General features: G+C 35.3%; 1 protein-coding gene across 10 annotated transcripts in view; it reads left to right on the top strand.

Moving 5' to 3' along the window:
* The window catches only part of LOC121080396 (nipped-B-like protein), a 169,590-nt gene extending 155,376 nt beyond the window's left edge, over nucleotides 1-14,214 (top strand). For 9 of the 10 annotated variants that reach the window (XM_040578396.1, XM_040578393.1, XM_040578394.1 and 6 more), the window contains 13 exons: nucleotides 288-428; nucleotides 747-840; nucleotides 1,237-1,391; nucleotides 1,611-1,701; nucleotides 5,194-5,367; nucleotides 5,901-6,091; nucleotides 6,874-6,981; nucleotides 8,924-9,124; nucleotides 9,524-9,670; nucleotides 11,077-11,372; nucleotides 11,675-11,849; nucleotides 12,476-12,661; nucleotides 13,215-14,214. In XM_040578396.1, coding sequence (XP_040434330.1) covers nucleotides 288-428; nucleotides 747-840; nucleotides 1,237-1,391; nucleotides 1,611-1,701; nucleotides 5,194-5,367; nucleotides 5,901-6,091; nucleotides 6,874-6,981; nucleotides 8,924-9,124; nucleotides 9,524-9,670; nucleotides 11,077-11,372; nucleotides 11,675-11,849; nucleotides 12,476-12,661; nucleotides 13,215-13,580 — 2,325 coding nt within the window. In that variant the 3' untranslated portion in view covers nucleotides 13,581-14,214. Of the gene's footprint in view, nucleotides 1-287; nucleotides 429-746; nucleotides 841-1,236; nucleotides 1,392-1,610; nucleotides 1,702-5,193; nucleotides 5,368-5,900; nucleotides 6,092-6,873; nucleotides 6,982-8,923; nucleotides 9,125-9,523; nucleotides 9,671-11,076; nucleotides 11,373-11,674; nucleotides 11,850-12,475; nucleotides 12,703-13,214 lie in introns of all 10 variants that reach the window. The other variant, XM_040578395.1, reaches the window with a different exon arrangement.
* Nucleotides 14,215-16,154: the final 1,940 nt, after the last annotated feature.

Here is a 16,154-nt window from a genome sequence, read left to right as displayed (position 1 = left end):
GAAGTTCTGCTTCTACCGATTATTTTTTTTCTATAAGTTCTGTAGAGGACAAGAACTTGCTTTCAAAATAATATGTAATTTAAAAGCAGATGTAAACTACATAAATAATCTTTTAAATCTTTGCCAAATATCTTACATAACATACATAATTGTATAATATTATGTAATTGTATTGTATTAATATTAAGTATGTAATGTTAATACATATAATTACATAATAACAATAATACTTGGCTTATAGGTAACACAGACAGGAATGTTAAGTGCTATAAATACTGTTGTTTCAGACCCAGAATGATTTCATGGTAATCTGCAATGTTGCAAAAATATTAGAACTTGTAGTTCCATTAATGGAGCACCCAAGTGAGACCTTTCTTGCTACTATTGAGGAAGACCTCATGAAACTTATCATCAAATATGGCATGACGGTAAGCTTTTAATTGCTACTATTCAGTTGATTCCATTTCACATTATGAAATACACGGTTTAGACTTAAAGAAAGTCTGTCTTCATTATGAAAATAACTTTTGAGCCATGAAAAATCAATGTTCTTGGTTTACTGGTGTTTGTATGTGTTATATTTTAACAAGTATAAGTTTGGGCAGGTTTTCAGAGCAGTCTAGGAGATGGACATTACATCTTTTAGGTCTTTAGTTTTGGTTCTACATAGCTTTTTCCTACATAACTTAACAAAAATCTGGTTTAGCTTCTAAATATAGAACTCATTTGTTCTTTCTTGATCCTAGGTTGTTCAGCATTGTGTGAGCTGTCTTGGGGCTGTTGTGAACAAGGTCACCCAGAACTATAAATTTGTGTGGGCCTGTTTTAATAGATACTATGGTAAGTAAAATCACAACATATAATTTGTAGAGGAATGAAGCTGGGTTAATTAGCATTGATAATATACAACTGTGGGCTGGCTTCAGGGGCGGTGGGTTGGCCGATGTAGATAAGGTGCAGCTGTGGCTGGTTCTGTTAAGTGGTTGAGAGCCAGTGGAGAGAGAGCAGAGAGGAAGAAGCAGAGAGAGCAGGTCCTGGATGAGAAGAGACCAGGAGAAGGCAGCAGAGGGACTGGCATGAAGAGTGTGTTGGTATGAGATGGTAAAACACCTTGTTGCAGCTTGATAGTTTGGAGAGCGCTGTGACAATAATTGTCACTTCAGTTTTGGTTGTGAGTCTTGTCTTGGGGATGCGCCATGATTAAATACTGTGATCAAAACATTTATTTTATTGTAGGTGCGCTTTTGAAATTAAAAAGTCAATACCAGGAAGATCCCAACAGTACAGTACTTACTGCCAATAAACCAGCACTCCTTAGATCACTTTTCACTGTTGGAGCATTGTGTCGGCATTTTGATTTTGATCAGGAAGATTTTAAGGGCAACAGTAAGGTAAAATAACTTGTATTTACTCTCCGTGTCTTATGTATATTAAATGATCCACTTTGATTTGCAAGCACACTGTTTCTAGTCCCTCAAAGCTATGTATTTTTTCATAATGTGTACAATATAGCTTTTTGATTTGTAAATACATGGCTTTTCTCCTTTTTATAAGAGATTAAAAACATCTGTTTCATCTTCAAATAGTTATTTTAATTTTAATTTCCTCAGGTTAACATTAAGGATAAAGTACTTGAACTGCTGATGTATTTTACAAAGCATTCAGATGAAGAAGTACAGACAAAAGCCATTATTGGCCTTGGTAAGAAATATTGATAGTTTTTATTTTTCTACTATAGTAAAAATCCATGCATTTCAGCAAGAATTCATTTATTTGTGTAGTGGCAGGGGAGTTTGTTTAAAATCAAAGTTCACCGCATGTCTTATTTGAGAACTGGCTATAGAAATGTAGTCAGAGGGATACTTTGAAGTTGCATAATTCTGCAGCAGAGTGGATGCTCTTGACAGCTAATGCTTTTTTGATGTGTGACCAAGTCTTAAAAAGCATCAGATTTCCGAAGTAATGGAGATGTTATTTTTTTTCCCACATGCAAGTATGTTGTAACTCGAAATCTCATTTTTCAGTCCACAGGGTATGGTTAAAGAATAACTAGAAAAAATGCTGGAAAAACTTTGAGAATTTTAAGTGTAGGGGCAGATATTCTACAGGAGTCAAGGGAATTCTGGCAGTTTATACCAACTGGAGGATACTCTGAAATTTCAGGAGGCACTGAGATAATGTCATAGTCTAAATATTACAGTTTGGCTTGAGAATTTGGTAGTATTTCAGTTTTAAATAGATTCTTTATCTGAAGGCATTAGTGTGGTATCTCAGTGACTTGCAGTAGTGCATAAAATACCATTGAGTGGTTTGTATTACATTCATCTTCTGCTCAAGGACCAAAACTGTATATGTGAGAGACTCTTGTTTGGGCAGATAGGCCTTGGTTTCTGGAAGAGTTCAGTTCATGGTTATGGCTTAGTCAAAAGTTGTCTCGCATACATGTGAGTTGCGTTGTATGGATTAATTATGGACAAGAATTTGTCTCCTTACATTGCTGTTTAGATGGTTTTTTAGATATCTTACTTCAGCTCAAGCTAGGGAGGACTCCAATGATAAGGACCGAGACTGAATCTTGATTTAATATTCTGTGAGGAAACAATTTCAGACAGCTGAGTGGGATTAATGGCTTTAGAGTTGCCTCTGTTGCAGGAGCAATGCTACAGTGTTCTGGACTAGCTGGAAGTTTTTCTAGGCATTGTATCAAGATGCACAACACTTACTGTAGTCCATTCTAATTTAATTGTCCTCTACAGAATATTGCCCGTTGGTTAGGGACTGTCTTCCTAACCATAGATGTAATTACTTTACTCATGGATGCTGAGAATGTTGCGTTTATCAAAAATGTTTCTAAATTGTAGACTGAACTGTGATCAGTTTGGGGGAAGAGGAGAAAACAGGGCTGGCTATCAGTAGGCATTCTTCATATATATTTTTTTTTCCTCTGCCCATAAGCATGTCTGTATTTTAATTAAACCTCAGACAACTATTGTCAGTTATATATTAATCTCATCTAAGTACTGGTTGCACTTTGAGGGTTGCTGCTGGATGTACAGAGATGTGGTAGGCAGTGCAAAGTTCTAACTTACAGGCTAATTACCAATTGAGCCAAGTTTTCAAATACATTCAACATTTGTGTGCAGCAATAAGGTGAAAATTACTAACAAGGTAATTCAACATGTATATACAGTGAAGGTACCATGTGAAGAGCATGTGCTTTCCTATCAGTAATTATTAGTGTGTCCTTTCAGTAAGGACACTCAACAGTTTTAGCCTTTGTTTTGGGATGTGTCACTGCTGTTGAGGGATTAAGCTTAACCATAAGCTTTAATAATTATGGTTATGCTTCTCTTCTAGATGTGTACTCGCAAGGCAGATTGAGGATACAAAACTTTGTTAGTAAATTTAGCTAAACCTATAAGTATCTAATAGGTAATGTCTTACTCGGCCAAGTTCAGTGCTTACTCTTAACAGAGTGAAAACAAAGGTATGAAGAGAAGTGGTGTGAGGGCAGCCCCAAGATGTGAAGTCAGTCCTTAAAAGAACACAGCAGATGCCTTTTTTCATCTCCTATGACAAATTCTTATGCCAAGTAAGATTTCTTCCCTGCTTACAGGAGATGGAAAAAATAAGAATTTCCTTGAGAATACTGGTGGGTTTAGACCAGGGGGCCGGCGCGGATGAAGGGGCAGGCAGTCATCTGCGGCTGCTTGGTTTCCCTCCCTCCCCCCCCCCCACCCCCCAAACCCTGGCGGGGGTTTCTGTAAATACCGGGGGCTGGATTGAGGACCCTGGGGGGCCGTAGTTTGAGGACTCCTGCTTTAGACTCTCTTAAGTGAATGAAAGAAGGGAAGAGTTATGGATTGTTAAACATACATGCAAATGCTTTTAATTTTTAAAATTAACCTTAAGAAATGGGTTGGATTTTCTTAGAGGTATAAACATCAATATACACCTGTATAGAGTGTACAATTATACATACTCCAGAGGAGCATCACTAATTTTTTTTCACCTCTCCCCTCAGTCTCCCCTGTCTTCTCTCCTATTCCTGTTTTGAGACTGAAATGAGATCTTAAACACACTGAGGTCTTGCCCTAGACTTAGCCTTTACCTATGTTGTCTTTTCTGTGTGCACAGAGGCAGTTTTAAAAACCTGATTCAGTCTTCCTTTTGTTCAGCCACTTTTATACATTGCTTTTGCATACTTTTATTTCATTTTCCCCCATTCTTCTATTATGTTTATATGTTTTCTGTGTTCATTCAGAATCTTAGTTTTCTGTGGCTGTGAAAAATACACTTAGTGTCTGCTTTTCTCACAGTCTTAATAAAAAATGAATCAAGTAGTTAAACACAGTTTAAATTGGGAAGTTGTGTTCCCATTGCTGTTTATTTTATGATACACTGTAAGAATGTCAGCAGCGCTTCTAAATCTACATATGTGATCTAAAATGATATATACTGTCACTAATTTAGATCAAAGTTTTTATGAAGCAAAGACTTCCCTGATTAAGAATAACCAGTTCTTTGTCAAGGGTAGGGATGCAGCTAAAAGCAGCTCTGTAGTGTGTATCTTCCAACAGATGTAGTCTTGGGAATGCTTCAGATAGTTTTCAAGAGAAGATCTTAATAGGTATATAAATAATGACAGCAAGAGGTATAAATTTTGTTTTACTGTGTTCACTATGTGTTTTTTTCTTTTAAGATTTTATTTTTTAAATACTCATGGTATTTATCAATTTTTCCGCATTTGCTCTGCCTCCATATGAATAACTCTTCACAGTTTGAACAGAATGTTTTTCTCAAAATGTATTAGAAAAGCAATAGGTAATTTTTAGCAATGTTCCTCCCTTGCTTTTGGGAGATCTCCTAGTCATTCAGATGCAGACCATTGCACTGGACATGCCTCCAGACCTGTATAATTCTTCTTAGTGCAACTGCCCTGGGTCGGCACCCCATCTTTATCAGAGTCATAGCTAATAGAACTGTCGTAGCTAATAAAACTGTTGTGGCTATATAAGCCCTCTTTACAAGCTTAGAATGTCCATACGAAAAAGCAATACTGCTTGTAGTAGGAAAAGCTATGCTGTTGGGAGGAGATAAACTTCATACCTCTATTTTGAAGAAAGACTTAAAAAGCAGAAATAAAATTTCTAGATAATAACGTGGAATGCTTCCTATTTTTTTCATCCTTAGGATTTGCATTTATACAACACCCAAGTTTAATGTTTGAACAGGAAGTGAAGACTCTGTACAACAGCATTCTTTCAGATAAGAACTGTTCAGTAAACTTAAAAATCCAGGTGTTAAAAAACCTCCAGACCTACTTGCAGGAGGAGGATACACGTATGCAGCAGGCAGACAGAGACTGTAAGTGTTGAGTTCTTCTGTGCTAGAGGCATGCAAAACCTAACTTTCTTGCATACAGTTACTATATACATGAACTGAGTCACTATAAGATTGTTATCAATAATATTGTACACAAAGTATCTCTAGAATAATTTTCAAAAATTCATTATGTACATATGTATATTGAGACATTTAGCTTATTATTTACTTTCAAGGTGTATAAATCCTGAAAGCAATCCAGAATGCCTAATTGCTGTAATGATGGTAGTAATAGTTTTTATCAAAATTTTCTCGAAGGTTAATTTGCAGATACAAAATAAGAAATATTTTAAAAATTAAAATCTTTATTGAGGAACAGGACTTTAAAGTAGTGTCTCTAGTTTTTTGAAGTCTATTTGCTATCACTGCTCTGTTTCATGAGATCATAAACCCATTCTAAAGACAACTGGAATGTGTATGTATTGTATAAGCTTAAAGATGAGTGCACATCAAGTAATGGCAAAGTAAATGATTATACTGTGCTGAGTGTGCTATTGCTGTTGTCCTTTTTACAGGGAAAAAAGTAGCAAAGCAGGAAGACCTAAAAGAAATGGGTGATATTTCCTCAGGGATGAGTAGTTCCATCATGCAGCTATATCTCAAACAGGTCCTTGAGGCTTTCTTTCATACTCAGTCCAGTGTACGCCACTTTGCTCTAAATGTCATTGCACTGACGTTAAACCAAGGTCTCATCCATCCTGTTCAGGTATGGTGGGCTTTTATGATGGAAGGTTTTGTTATTCAGGTTTTCAGAGGTTTTTATGCTTGCTAGATACGTTTCTAGTTTTATTTTTCAGCTGTGTTATAGTAATTTTATATTGTAGCAAGGGGCCTTTACAGAAAGCATATTTTGAAATCTATTTTATGTTGTTTACCCAGTGAGATTACAAATGCTGTATTTTCTTGTCTTTAGATCAAGATGTAAAAGCCCAGCCAGTGCCTAAAGAGCACTTAAAAATGTACATTGGAGCATATTTCTGTTATACTTATAAATTTCAGGTGTATGGCAAGCTATTTTCTTTGATTCTTTATCCTGAAAACTGTGTCAGCCTGCCTCCGCCTCAATCCCCATGTCCTCCAAACACTATGGAATTCAGAGTCAATGTCAGAACTTCAGTTATCTCCATTATTCTTTGCTTGCATAATATTTTTGTAATTATTTGTTTATACCACAGCCATTGTGCATGTTCAGTCATAAGTGGTGTTTCCTTTTTTTAATGGCATTTCATTGTAGTGTGAATTGATTTTACAGTTTTGGAGAAATGGAAATACTACCTGAAACCTCATACAACGTCTATCGTTTGTAGTGCTGGTCTGTTGTGTATTTTTGTACTATTTGCTTGCAAAAAAGTAGTCAGGTAGTAAGTTGCATATAGCTTCCTATTCTAGTTTCTGCAGTAGTCAGAATATAACAAGAACAGTGTAATAGAAGAACAAAGAGTGAGAAAGAGGAAGTACAATGAATAATAATTTCATTTGTTTTTCAAGTGTGTGCCATACTTAATTGCTATGGGCACAGATCCAGAACCCTCTATGCGAAACAAAGCTGACCAGCAGTTGGTGGAAATAGACAAAAAATATGCTGGGTTCATTCACGTAAGTAATTCTAATTTATGCTTTTACAAAATACTGTTATGTTCTCGGGTGACTTAACGCTTGAATATGCCTTCAGCTGCAGAAAAGGAATGTAAAGTAACAAATTCTCATGGTTTAACCCCAGTCAGCAACTAAGCACCACACAGCCACTTGTTCACTCCCTGCCCTGGTGTGATGAGGGAGAGAATCAGAAGAGTAAAAGTGAGAAAACTCATGGGTTGAGAGAAAGACAGTTTAATAGGTACAACAAAAGCTGCGCACGCAAGTAAAGCAAAACAAGGGATTCATTCACTACCTCCCATGGGCAGGCAGGTGTTCAGCCATCTCCAGGAAAGCAGGGCTCCACCATGCATAATGGTTACTCGGGAAGACAAACGCCATCACTCTGAACATGCCTTCCTTCTTCCCCCAGTTTTATATTGCAGAGCATGATGTCATATGGTATGTGATATCCCTTTGGTCAGTTGGGGTCAGCTCTCCCAGCTGTGCCCCCTCCCAACTTCTTGTGCACCCCCAGCCTACTTGCTGGTGGAGTGGGGTGAGGAGCAGAAAAGGCCTTGACTCTGTGTAAGCACTGCTCAGCAATAACTAAAACATCTCTGCATTATCAACACTGTATTTCATCACAAATCCAAAACATAGCCCCATACTAGCTACTGTGAAGAAAACTAACTCTATCCCAGCCAAAAAACAGCACACAAATAAACAATAAGTAGCTGTAATGAAGATTCCAACTCTTTCCCCTGTTTGGAGATTTTGCTTCTTAGAAATAGAAAGGATATAATAATTTGAAGCATCTCTTCCAGTCTAAAAATCCCTTTAATTTTTAATTCACAGTAGTGTTGTGTTCACTGAATAGTATACAAGAGCATTTATTTGGTAAGAGGTAAGGACAGCTGTTTCATACTGTTTAGCAATGATTTTCCTGTGTCAGTAGGGAAGAACAGCAGCTTGTAAAAGTAGAGGTCCTTAGTGTATATGTATTAGAATATTAAGGCATCAAGGTTTTATAAATTGTAATCTAAGCAGAAGCATAGGAAGGTGTTAAGAACTGAGGGATCTTGCTGAAAGGAAAAATCTGAGGGCACAGTGAAGACTTGTGGAGTTTGTGGCACAGTGCCATTAGTTCTGCTTAAGATCTGAAATTGAGCTACAGCACCCTCTCCTTATTTCAGGTCCCAGTCTTGGTTGAGTATGTGTACTACATTGTGGGACTTCCTAAATCTGATTGTATTCAACTGAAATTGGAGCACTGCACTGTTCGTGGAACCCAAACAGATACCTAATCCAGTAGGTGAAGGCTAGCATATGAAGTTTGCTATGGTAGGCAGCTGGGATTTAGGACAATGTATAGATGAATAGACAACTACACTGAACAGAAGCAGAGGTGGTATGAGGAGAGTTGGATATGCAGCCTAGCTAGAGATTGTTTGTTCTGAAACTAGAGCAGAAGCCTTGACGTAAGTAAAATCAGCTGGAAATTACAGAATATATGCAAAAAAACCTCATTTTCTGTTTTTTAGTCCTATTGTACTAATGGACTCAGTTGTTGGTTTCACAAGTGACATCAAGCATACACATTTGGTAAAATATTTTGTTTGTGTATGAAAACATTTCAGTATTCTCGAAAATCGTTTAAATTGGAATACCTGGCTGCAGTGGGTAAACAGATTAGCTATATGTTCTAACAGAATTTATGGTGAAAGACATTCACAAGACATTTTGTTCTTTGCCACAAATTCTGTCTTTGTTTGCCAACTCAAAAGGTAGTAGTGCCACCTCAGTGCATGTTTGAAAGTTAAACCTCAGATGAGCATCCACTTAAAAGGAAGTAAGCTAAAACATGAGCTGACAGTTTCTTTTGACAGGCATTTGTTTAATTTTCCACTTTCAGCTTTACTGTTTAAAAGCAATGGTTTAAATAAATACTTTTCTATTTCAGATGAAAGCAGTGGCTGGTATGAAGATGTCTTATCAGGTACAACAGGCAATCAATACGTGCCCAAAGGATCCTGTAAGAGGTTTTAGACATGATGAATCATCCAATGCATTGTGTTCACACCTATACTCCATGATCCGAGGGAACCGTCAACACAGACGAGCGTTTCTAATTTCTTTACTCAACCTCTTTGATGATACTGCAGTAAGCATCGCTTTCCTTCACTTAAACTTGTAATGCTGTATTTTATTTTTAAATTCTCCTTTTACGGTGTATTTTTATGACATAATTATTGAAAGCTTTATTTCCTTAAGGTACTTTGGTTTGCTTTGTACCTATATAATAGAATGCATTTGTTACATTATTTCAAATCAATCCAAACTGAGTACAGAAAGGTACAGAATAATGCAAAAGTATCTTCAGGTATGACTAAATTTTGCATATATACATGTTGTTTAGAGCAGGTTTGGGGAGGTATGTAGAATAAAATTTGTGATCATGTTTTTGCTCTAGACTGTTAGGAACACGGGATAAGTGTATAAATCTAAGATATCTGTATGTATATTTACATGTAGTTTTGGTGTTTTTGTTTTTAACTTCCAGAAAACAGAGGTGAATATGCTCTTGTACATAGCAGACAATCTAGCCTGTTTTCCTTATCAAACGCAGGAAGAGCCGCTGTTTATAATGCATCATATAGACATCACACTATCAGTTTCTGGTAGCAACCTACTACAGTCATTTAAAGAGGTATGTATATTTATATTTTAGTATATTTATTATGGCAGCAACATATCTTCTCTTTTTCAGTTAATACAGTACCATTATTATGATATGGACCAGTAGTGTTACTTTGTAACCAGTAGTTAAAAAACAAGCAACCTTTTCTGTTCTGGCCTGCACCTGGTAGACACTAATTAAAAACTTTTCTTACATTGCTGCTTATGTTATTAAAAAAGAATGACAAATTAATTGGAATTAATATTAATTGCATGCATTTGGGAAGTACGTGAACCCAGAATCATAGTGAAATATTGGTTTATTGTGTTTGATTGTTTAATTTTAATAATAAAATCTAGTTTGCTGTTTCTTTTGTTGTCAAATAGCTGATGACAGTTGCACATGTGTCATCTGGGAGATTTTAAATGCGTTGCTTATTGCAAGAAAAGTGTGCAATATGTCTTAATGTAGCATATAAGAACCCAAATAACAGTATAGTATCTGTTGTTATGGCAGTACACAACCCTGTAAGAAAAAGGCCTCTGTTTCTTAAAGACTTCAATGTCTTTGTTTCCTGGACAACTTTAACAGAAGGTCTAAACTGTTGGGAAACAAATCCATTTCTAGAATTTCCAATCTGACTGACTAGTAAGTACAAGTCAGAGTTGATACCTGAAAAGTACACTGCTTTGAATTCTCATCCTACTAAAGTAGGTTTTTAATCTGCTAGAAAGAAACAGCATGTTATTCAGATGGGGGACTAGTGTGTAGCACCAGCACATAGAGGATGAGATCCTATTTGGGACATCTTAAGTTCTGTGTTATGAGGAATCATACTATGTGCAGTAATAACGCAAGTGTGAAATTCTGTAGCTTTATAAGTAGTAGAACTGATTATTAGTAATACTGTATATAATGACTTGGGGGTTTCTCTGGTCAGCAGTGCAATTAGTGTCATAGAATTTTAACAGAGACAAGGATTAAAACCAGCTTGGACTAGTCTGTACCAAAGTATTTATGGAAATATATGTAACATGAAAAAATTATATTCTGGTGAAACAAAAATGGAATTTTCTTCCTGTTTCATTGTATTTGGCCTTCTACTGCATTTTACTGTCTCTGCTAACAAACTTGAGCAGTGCTTTTAAGAATAACATGCCAGTGGAGTACTTACTGCTTCAGTTCCTTCTTTAACCACCTTGCAAAAAAATGTGGACTTTGGATCACTTTTTCAGGGGCCTTGGATTATAATTCAGCGTCTTTTTGCAATAAATAATTTTAATCTTTCAATATAAAGTTACAAATTAATAATATTGATCAGGAAATTCTACTGAATTTAAGCCAATAATGATTTTTTGAAAGTTTTTTTTTTTAGAAATGTACATGATGGTACTTACCATAATTTTGGAATATGTGTTAACTTCTCTGTCTCACAGTCTATGGTGAAAAACAAAAAAAAGGAAAGAAAGCCTTCATCAGATGAGGAGACCGAGAGTGACAGTAACAGTGGTAGTGAGAGCGAAATTGAGGAGGAAGCTTCTAAGCCTCGGAGGTTACGGAAACGAGTAGACTCCGATTCAGATTCTGATGAAGAAAATGATATAAATTCTGTGATGAAATGTTTACCAGAAAATTCAGCTCCTTTAATTGAATTTGCAAATGTCTCCCAAGGCATATTATTACTTTTGATGCTGAAACAGCATTTAAAGAACCTCTGTGGATTCTCTGATAGGTAAGGATATTTAGATAATAGGCCATCATGTTATCTAGACAGTTGTTGTGTGGGGTTTTTTTAAAGTTGATTGTTAATAGTTGTTTAAGCAATAGAATTGTATAAGAGAAAAAACATGTAATAGGTTGAATGTAATGAAACTTTGGCTTAGAAAAAGCAATGATTTTATTTCTTACCAGGATGTCCATTGTATACAGAATGATTAAAATATAACTACTTAGACTGAAGATTTTAAAAGTTTTTTCCTTGAAATTGCTTTGGACTTTCCTTAAAAGCTCTTCTCTTCTGTTTTCTTTAAACAGTAAAATTCAGAAATATTCTCCATCTGAATCTGCAAAAGTTTATGATAAAGCGATAAACAGGAAGACAGGAGTTCATTTCCATCCAAAACAAACTCTGGATTTTCTGCAGAGCGATATGGCTAATTCCAAGATCACTGAAGAAGTAAAGAGGAGTATAGTAAAACAGTACTTAGATGTGAGTAAAGTTGCGCTGCAGAAAATCTGAAATCCTTTCAAACTAGGTAACACACTATAAACTGAAAGTAGATGCTGGTGTATTGGATGAACATTTAAAAATGTTAAGTTCCTGGTAATCTTATGTGATATACTGAAAACTCAGTTTCCTTTCAGGATGTTTAGCAGGATTATCTTTCAAAGACTTCTAATAAATTTAAATACAATAAAAATGAATTTCAACTAAAGGATATTAATCTTTGTCCTGGTTTTGGCTTTTTACAGAGTATCTTCTAATTTCTGGTATCCATCTTGTATACCTCTACTGTGTAACTTGTTCACTTTATCCCTGTTTCCCTCATAGGAACAGAGACCAGATCTAGTGTATTTACATTTCTCCTCCCCCTAATTCTTTAAAATATTAACTAGAGCAATTTTGGAAACACAGGAAGAAACCTCTTGCCTATCTACTAGAAAATGAAAGTAAAAAAAGTTTGTAGAACAGAACCCAAGCTGTTGAAGTTTGTAAGTTGTCTGCCATTTGGTTTACTCTGTTTCTTTTTCATTTGTTATTTAATGTAGTGCGATATGAATACCTATTTTAAAACTTAGAATGTGGACTGATCTGTGTTTTGGGTTTTTTAATAGTTCAAGCTCCTTATGGAACATTTGGATCCTGATGAAGAGGAAGAAGAGGGAGAGGTGTCAGCTAGCACAAATGCTCGGAACAGAGCAATTACCTCGCTGCTTGGAGGAGGCAGCCCTAAAAACAATGCAGCTGAGACAGAGGATGATGAAAGTGATGGGGAGGATAGAGGAGGAGGCACTTCAGGGGTGAGGCGGAGGAGGAGTCAACGTATTTCGCAGCGTATTACGTAAAATTATTTTTGTGCTTATAAATGTCAGTCTATTATATTAAATGTACACCAAGTAATGTAATCTACATGGAAGAAAGCATTTTGTAGATAGAGATTCTCTACTTAACCATTTATACAACTTTTGTAGAAAGTTTAACAGAAAAGACAATAAAAACCAACCAAACTAGAAAATGAGATTTATCCCCTATAAAAATTTATTAATTTTCCTTTGGAATGTACTATGTGTTATCCTTCTTATTGTTGCCAAGTTTTTATGTAGCTTTGATTTATGTGTATATATAATTTTATATATCAATAAGAGATAAAGACACGGGTACAAATTAAGAGTATGTGGTTTTACAAGGATATGTTAACCCCTTGGCGCTGGCGGTGCGTCTCATTGCCGGCAATGGAATGTGTGCTGGGAAATCCCAACTCCCGGCGTCAAGGGATTAAAAGCAATAAAAGCAATAATTTCACTAAAGTTCTTTTGTGTAACACTTGGTCTTTTTTCCCCCCCAATGTTTTAGTCATTGAGAAGGTCAAAACGAAATTCAGACTCTACGGAGTTGGCAGCACAGATGAATGAAAGTGTTGATGTCATGGATGTCATCGCTATTTGCTGTCCAAAGTACAAAGACCGACCACAAATTGCAAGAGTAGTACAGAAAACCAGCAATGGCTTCAGTGTTCAGTGGATGGCAGGCTCCTACAGTGGCTCCTGGACTGAGGCTAAGCGCCGTGATGGCCGCAAACTGGTGCCTTGGGTAGACACTATTAAAGAGTCAGACATAATATACAAAAAAATTGCTCTAACGAGTGCTAATAAGCTGACTAATAAAGTTGTACAGACTTTACGATTGCTGTATGCTGCCAAGGATGGAACTTCCAGCTAATGAATTTGTACATGCAGCCAAATTTACAGGAATTGAAATAACAGGAAAACTTGAAATATCAACTTTATGGGGGAAAAAAACAAACCACACACACACAAAAAACAAATCAGTTAAATGAAGAGTAAGAATGGAACCTGGGATGCAGGAAAAAAGAAGGAAATGTTTGGTAAACACTTCTGTGGGAGCTTCCTTCGCTGTTGTGCAGCAGAAACTTCTCAGTTCATTTTTACTCCCACTGTATTATAGTTTAACAAAAAAATGTTTATATCTTGAAAAAAACACCTTTCTGTTTAAAAAAATAAGTGAATGTTGAAAATTAGTCTGTTAATGTTCTTAATAAAGTGTTCTTGGAGTTTAACCTAGCAGCGGATGGCTTTCTTTAGCTTAGCCCAGTTTCCAGGGAAGCATTGTTTTTCCAGGCTGTAAAATGGCAGAATCTCCTGGATATATAATTTATTCTGTTGAAGAAAAAAAAGAAAAAAGCATGCAGTATCTATGACCTATCTGCAGGAGCAGTTTTTGTAAATGTAGATTTTGATGTATTGGGTCACCCCTAAAATAATACATGAGAAAAGGGATCCCCAGCAAATCTGGTGGAATGAATACTGCAATAAATTTTTTTACTTCTTTGTTACTTGTCTGTTTCCATTTGAATTTCTTATTGTAAAGATCTGTTTAAATCCATTTATATTATTCTTCAGTCTTTTATGTAAAATTTACTATATTAGTGGTTTTCAAAACAAGACATAAAATATTGTTTATACAGTTTGTATAGGCTGACTTCTGAATAATTGGTATCTTTTTATTTTTATCCCTTAAAGGGTGTAAACACAAGTTAACTCCAGGGTTTTATTGTATCCTGCAATATTTAGTGTTAACTATATGATTTAGCACTGTGTCAAACACATTTTCAAGAGTACATTTTGATATAAAAAGAAACTATAGTTTATTTCTTGTATGCTTCAATTTATTTCTAATGCTGTCCAAATGGTAATTTATGATAGTTTAAATTTTGGGAAAACTGAATGACTATTCTGCCTGGGCTATCTGGCCATGCATGCATTTCTCTGGGTTAATATAGAGAGGCCTTGTGTCAAAAGGAGATAGCTACCACTATCTGAAGAGTGAATGGGTATGAATCTGGGTAATTAAGTTACATTCCTTCACAAATGAATTTTTTTAAAAAAACATTTGTATATTAGCCTATTTTTTTTACTAATTGAAAGATGATTTCACATTTTGTAAATTGAAAAAATTCTATTGAAAGCTTTCAGAAGCATTTGCTTCAACTGCTTTACCATAAGCCTTTCATAAGCAGTCTGCCTTCCTAGAGAGTAACAAAAGCAGCAGATTTGCAAATAGAAAATCTAAAACTACTAAACTTTTTAGGGGAATATTAAACCCTGCTATGTTTTCAAATGTGTTTATCTAAAACAGGTGTTCCTCAATAAGTAAAACTATCTCTTATGTTTATTTTCTTTTACAAATTTAATTTATGGTAGGAGACTTTTGATGAAACTAGCTTGCAGAATTCTAATGCGTTATTAGATTTGTGAGGGATAGTAACATTATTTCAAAATACACTCGTGTACAGAAAAAACATTAAACTGAATGAATTAATTAATCTACTCCCATTTCCCATGGGAAATGCCTTTTTGCTGTTTCACCACTGGAATTTTTCTAAAGACAAATATTTTCTCACCTTTTTGTTTTCACCATTCATGGTATTTTCTTCATTGTACAAAAAGCCACATTTTGTGCTAAGATAGGTATTTTTAAAGTAGGGAGAAGTAGAAAAAGCAGTCACCCCTGTAGCTCTGGAACCAAAATGGGGGGGTGTACATAAGTGCTGCAGTGCAGTAATTGATACAGTAACAGAATTTTATTTCTTTGTATTGACATAACTTTGTAGTATTTTTTTTCCACACATAACTATAATTACTGAATTTTTTTATTCTTACTGCTCTCTCCCTTTGATTGCAAGTTCTGTACATGGAAACTTGTCGCAGTAGCTTACCTAACAAAGGGATATTGTCAAGCTTTTAGAATTAACACTAACCATATTGTACTCTAAGAAAACACGGACACTTCCGCAATCTAAATATAAAAGAAATAAATTATTTTTAATCTTCCATTTCAGTACTGTAAAATTACAGACTAATTCTTCAATATTTTCATTATATACACTATAAAAGGTCATAATACTTTTGTCAAAACTTTAATTACAAATAAGTATTTTTTTAATTATTAAGTAATGCCCTTTTATATTTTTTAAGCTCTCTATTGCTTATATTAACAACTCTAAAATCTATAAAGGTAGTCATGGGCAATATTCAGCATAAGTATTTTAGCAAGGTGTGGCCATTAAAAAGCTATTTAATATTTAAGTCTAACTTTAGCCTTTGTTTTGCTGTTGTGGTGTCACTAGTGAAAATACTGTTACTGTGAAATAATTGGATTGTGATCAACATTAGCTCTAACATGAAATACCTTGTAGCACTGAAATAGTTCTTAAATGTATTTGTGGCTCATGACAAAAAAAAATTTGTAATTGAGTCTGACTCATGGGTGCTA

The sequence above is a fragment of the Falco naumanni genome, chromosome W (assembly GCF_017639655.2).
Source record: "Falco naumanni isolate bFalNau1 chromosome W, bFalNau1.pat, whole genome shotgun sequence".
NCBI classification, from domain to species: Eukaryota; Metazoa; Chordata; class Aves; order Falconiformes; family Falconidae; genus Falco; species Falco naumanni.
Note: the sequence above shows the minus strand (reverse complement) of the source record. Positions and strands in the feature narration are given on the sequence as shown.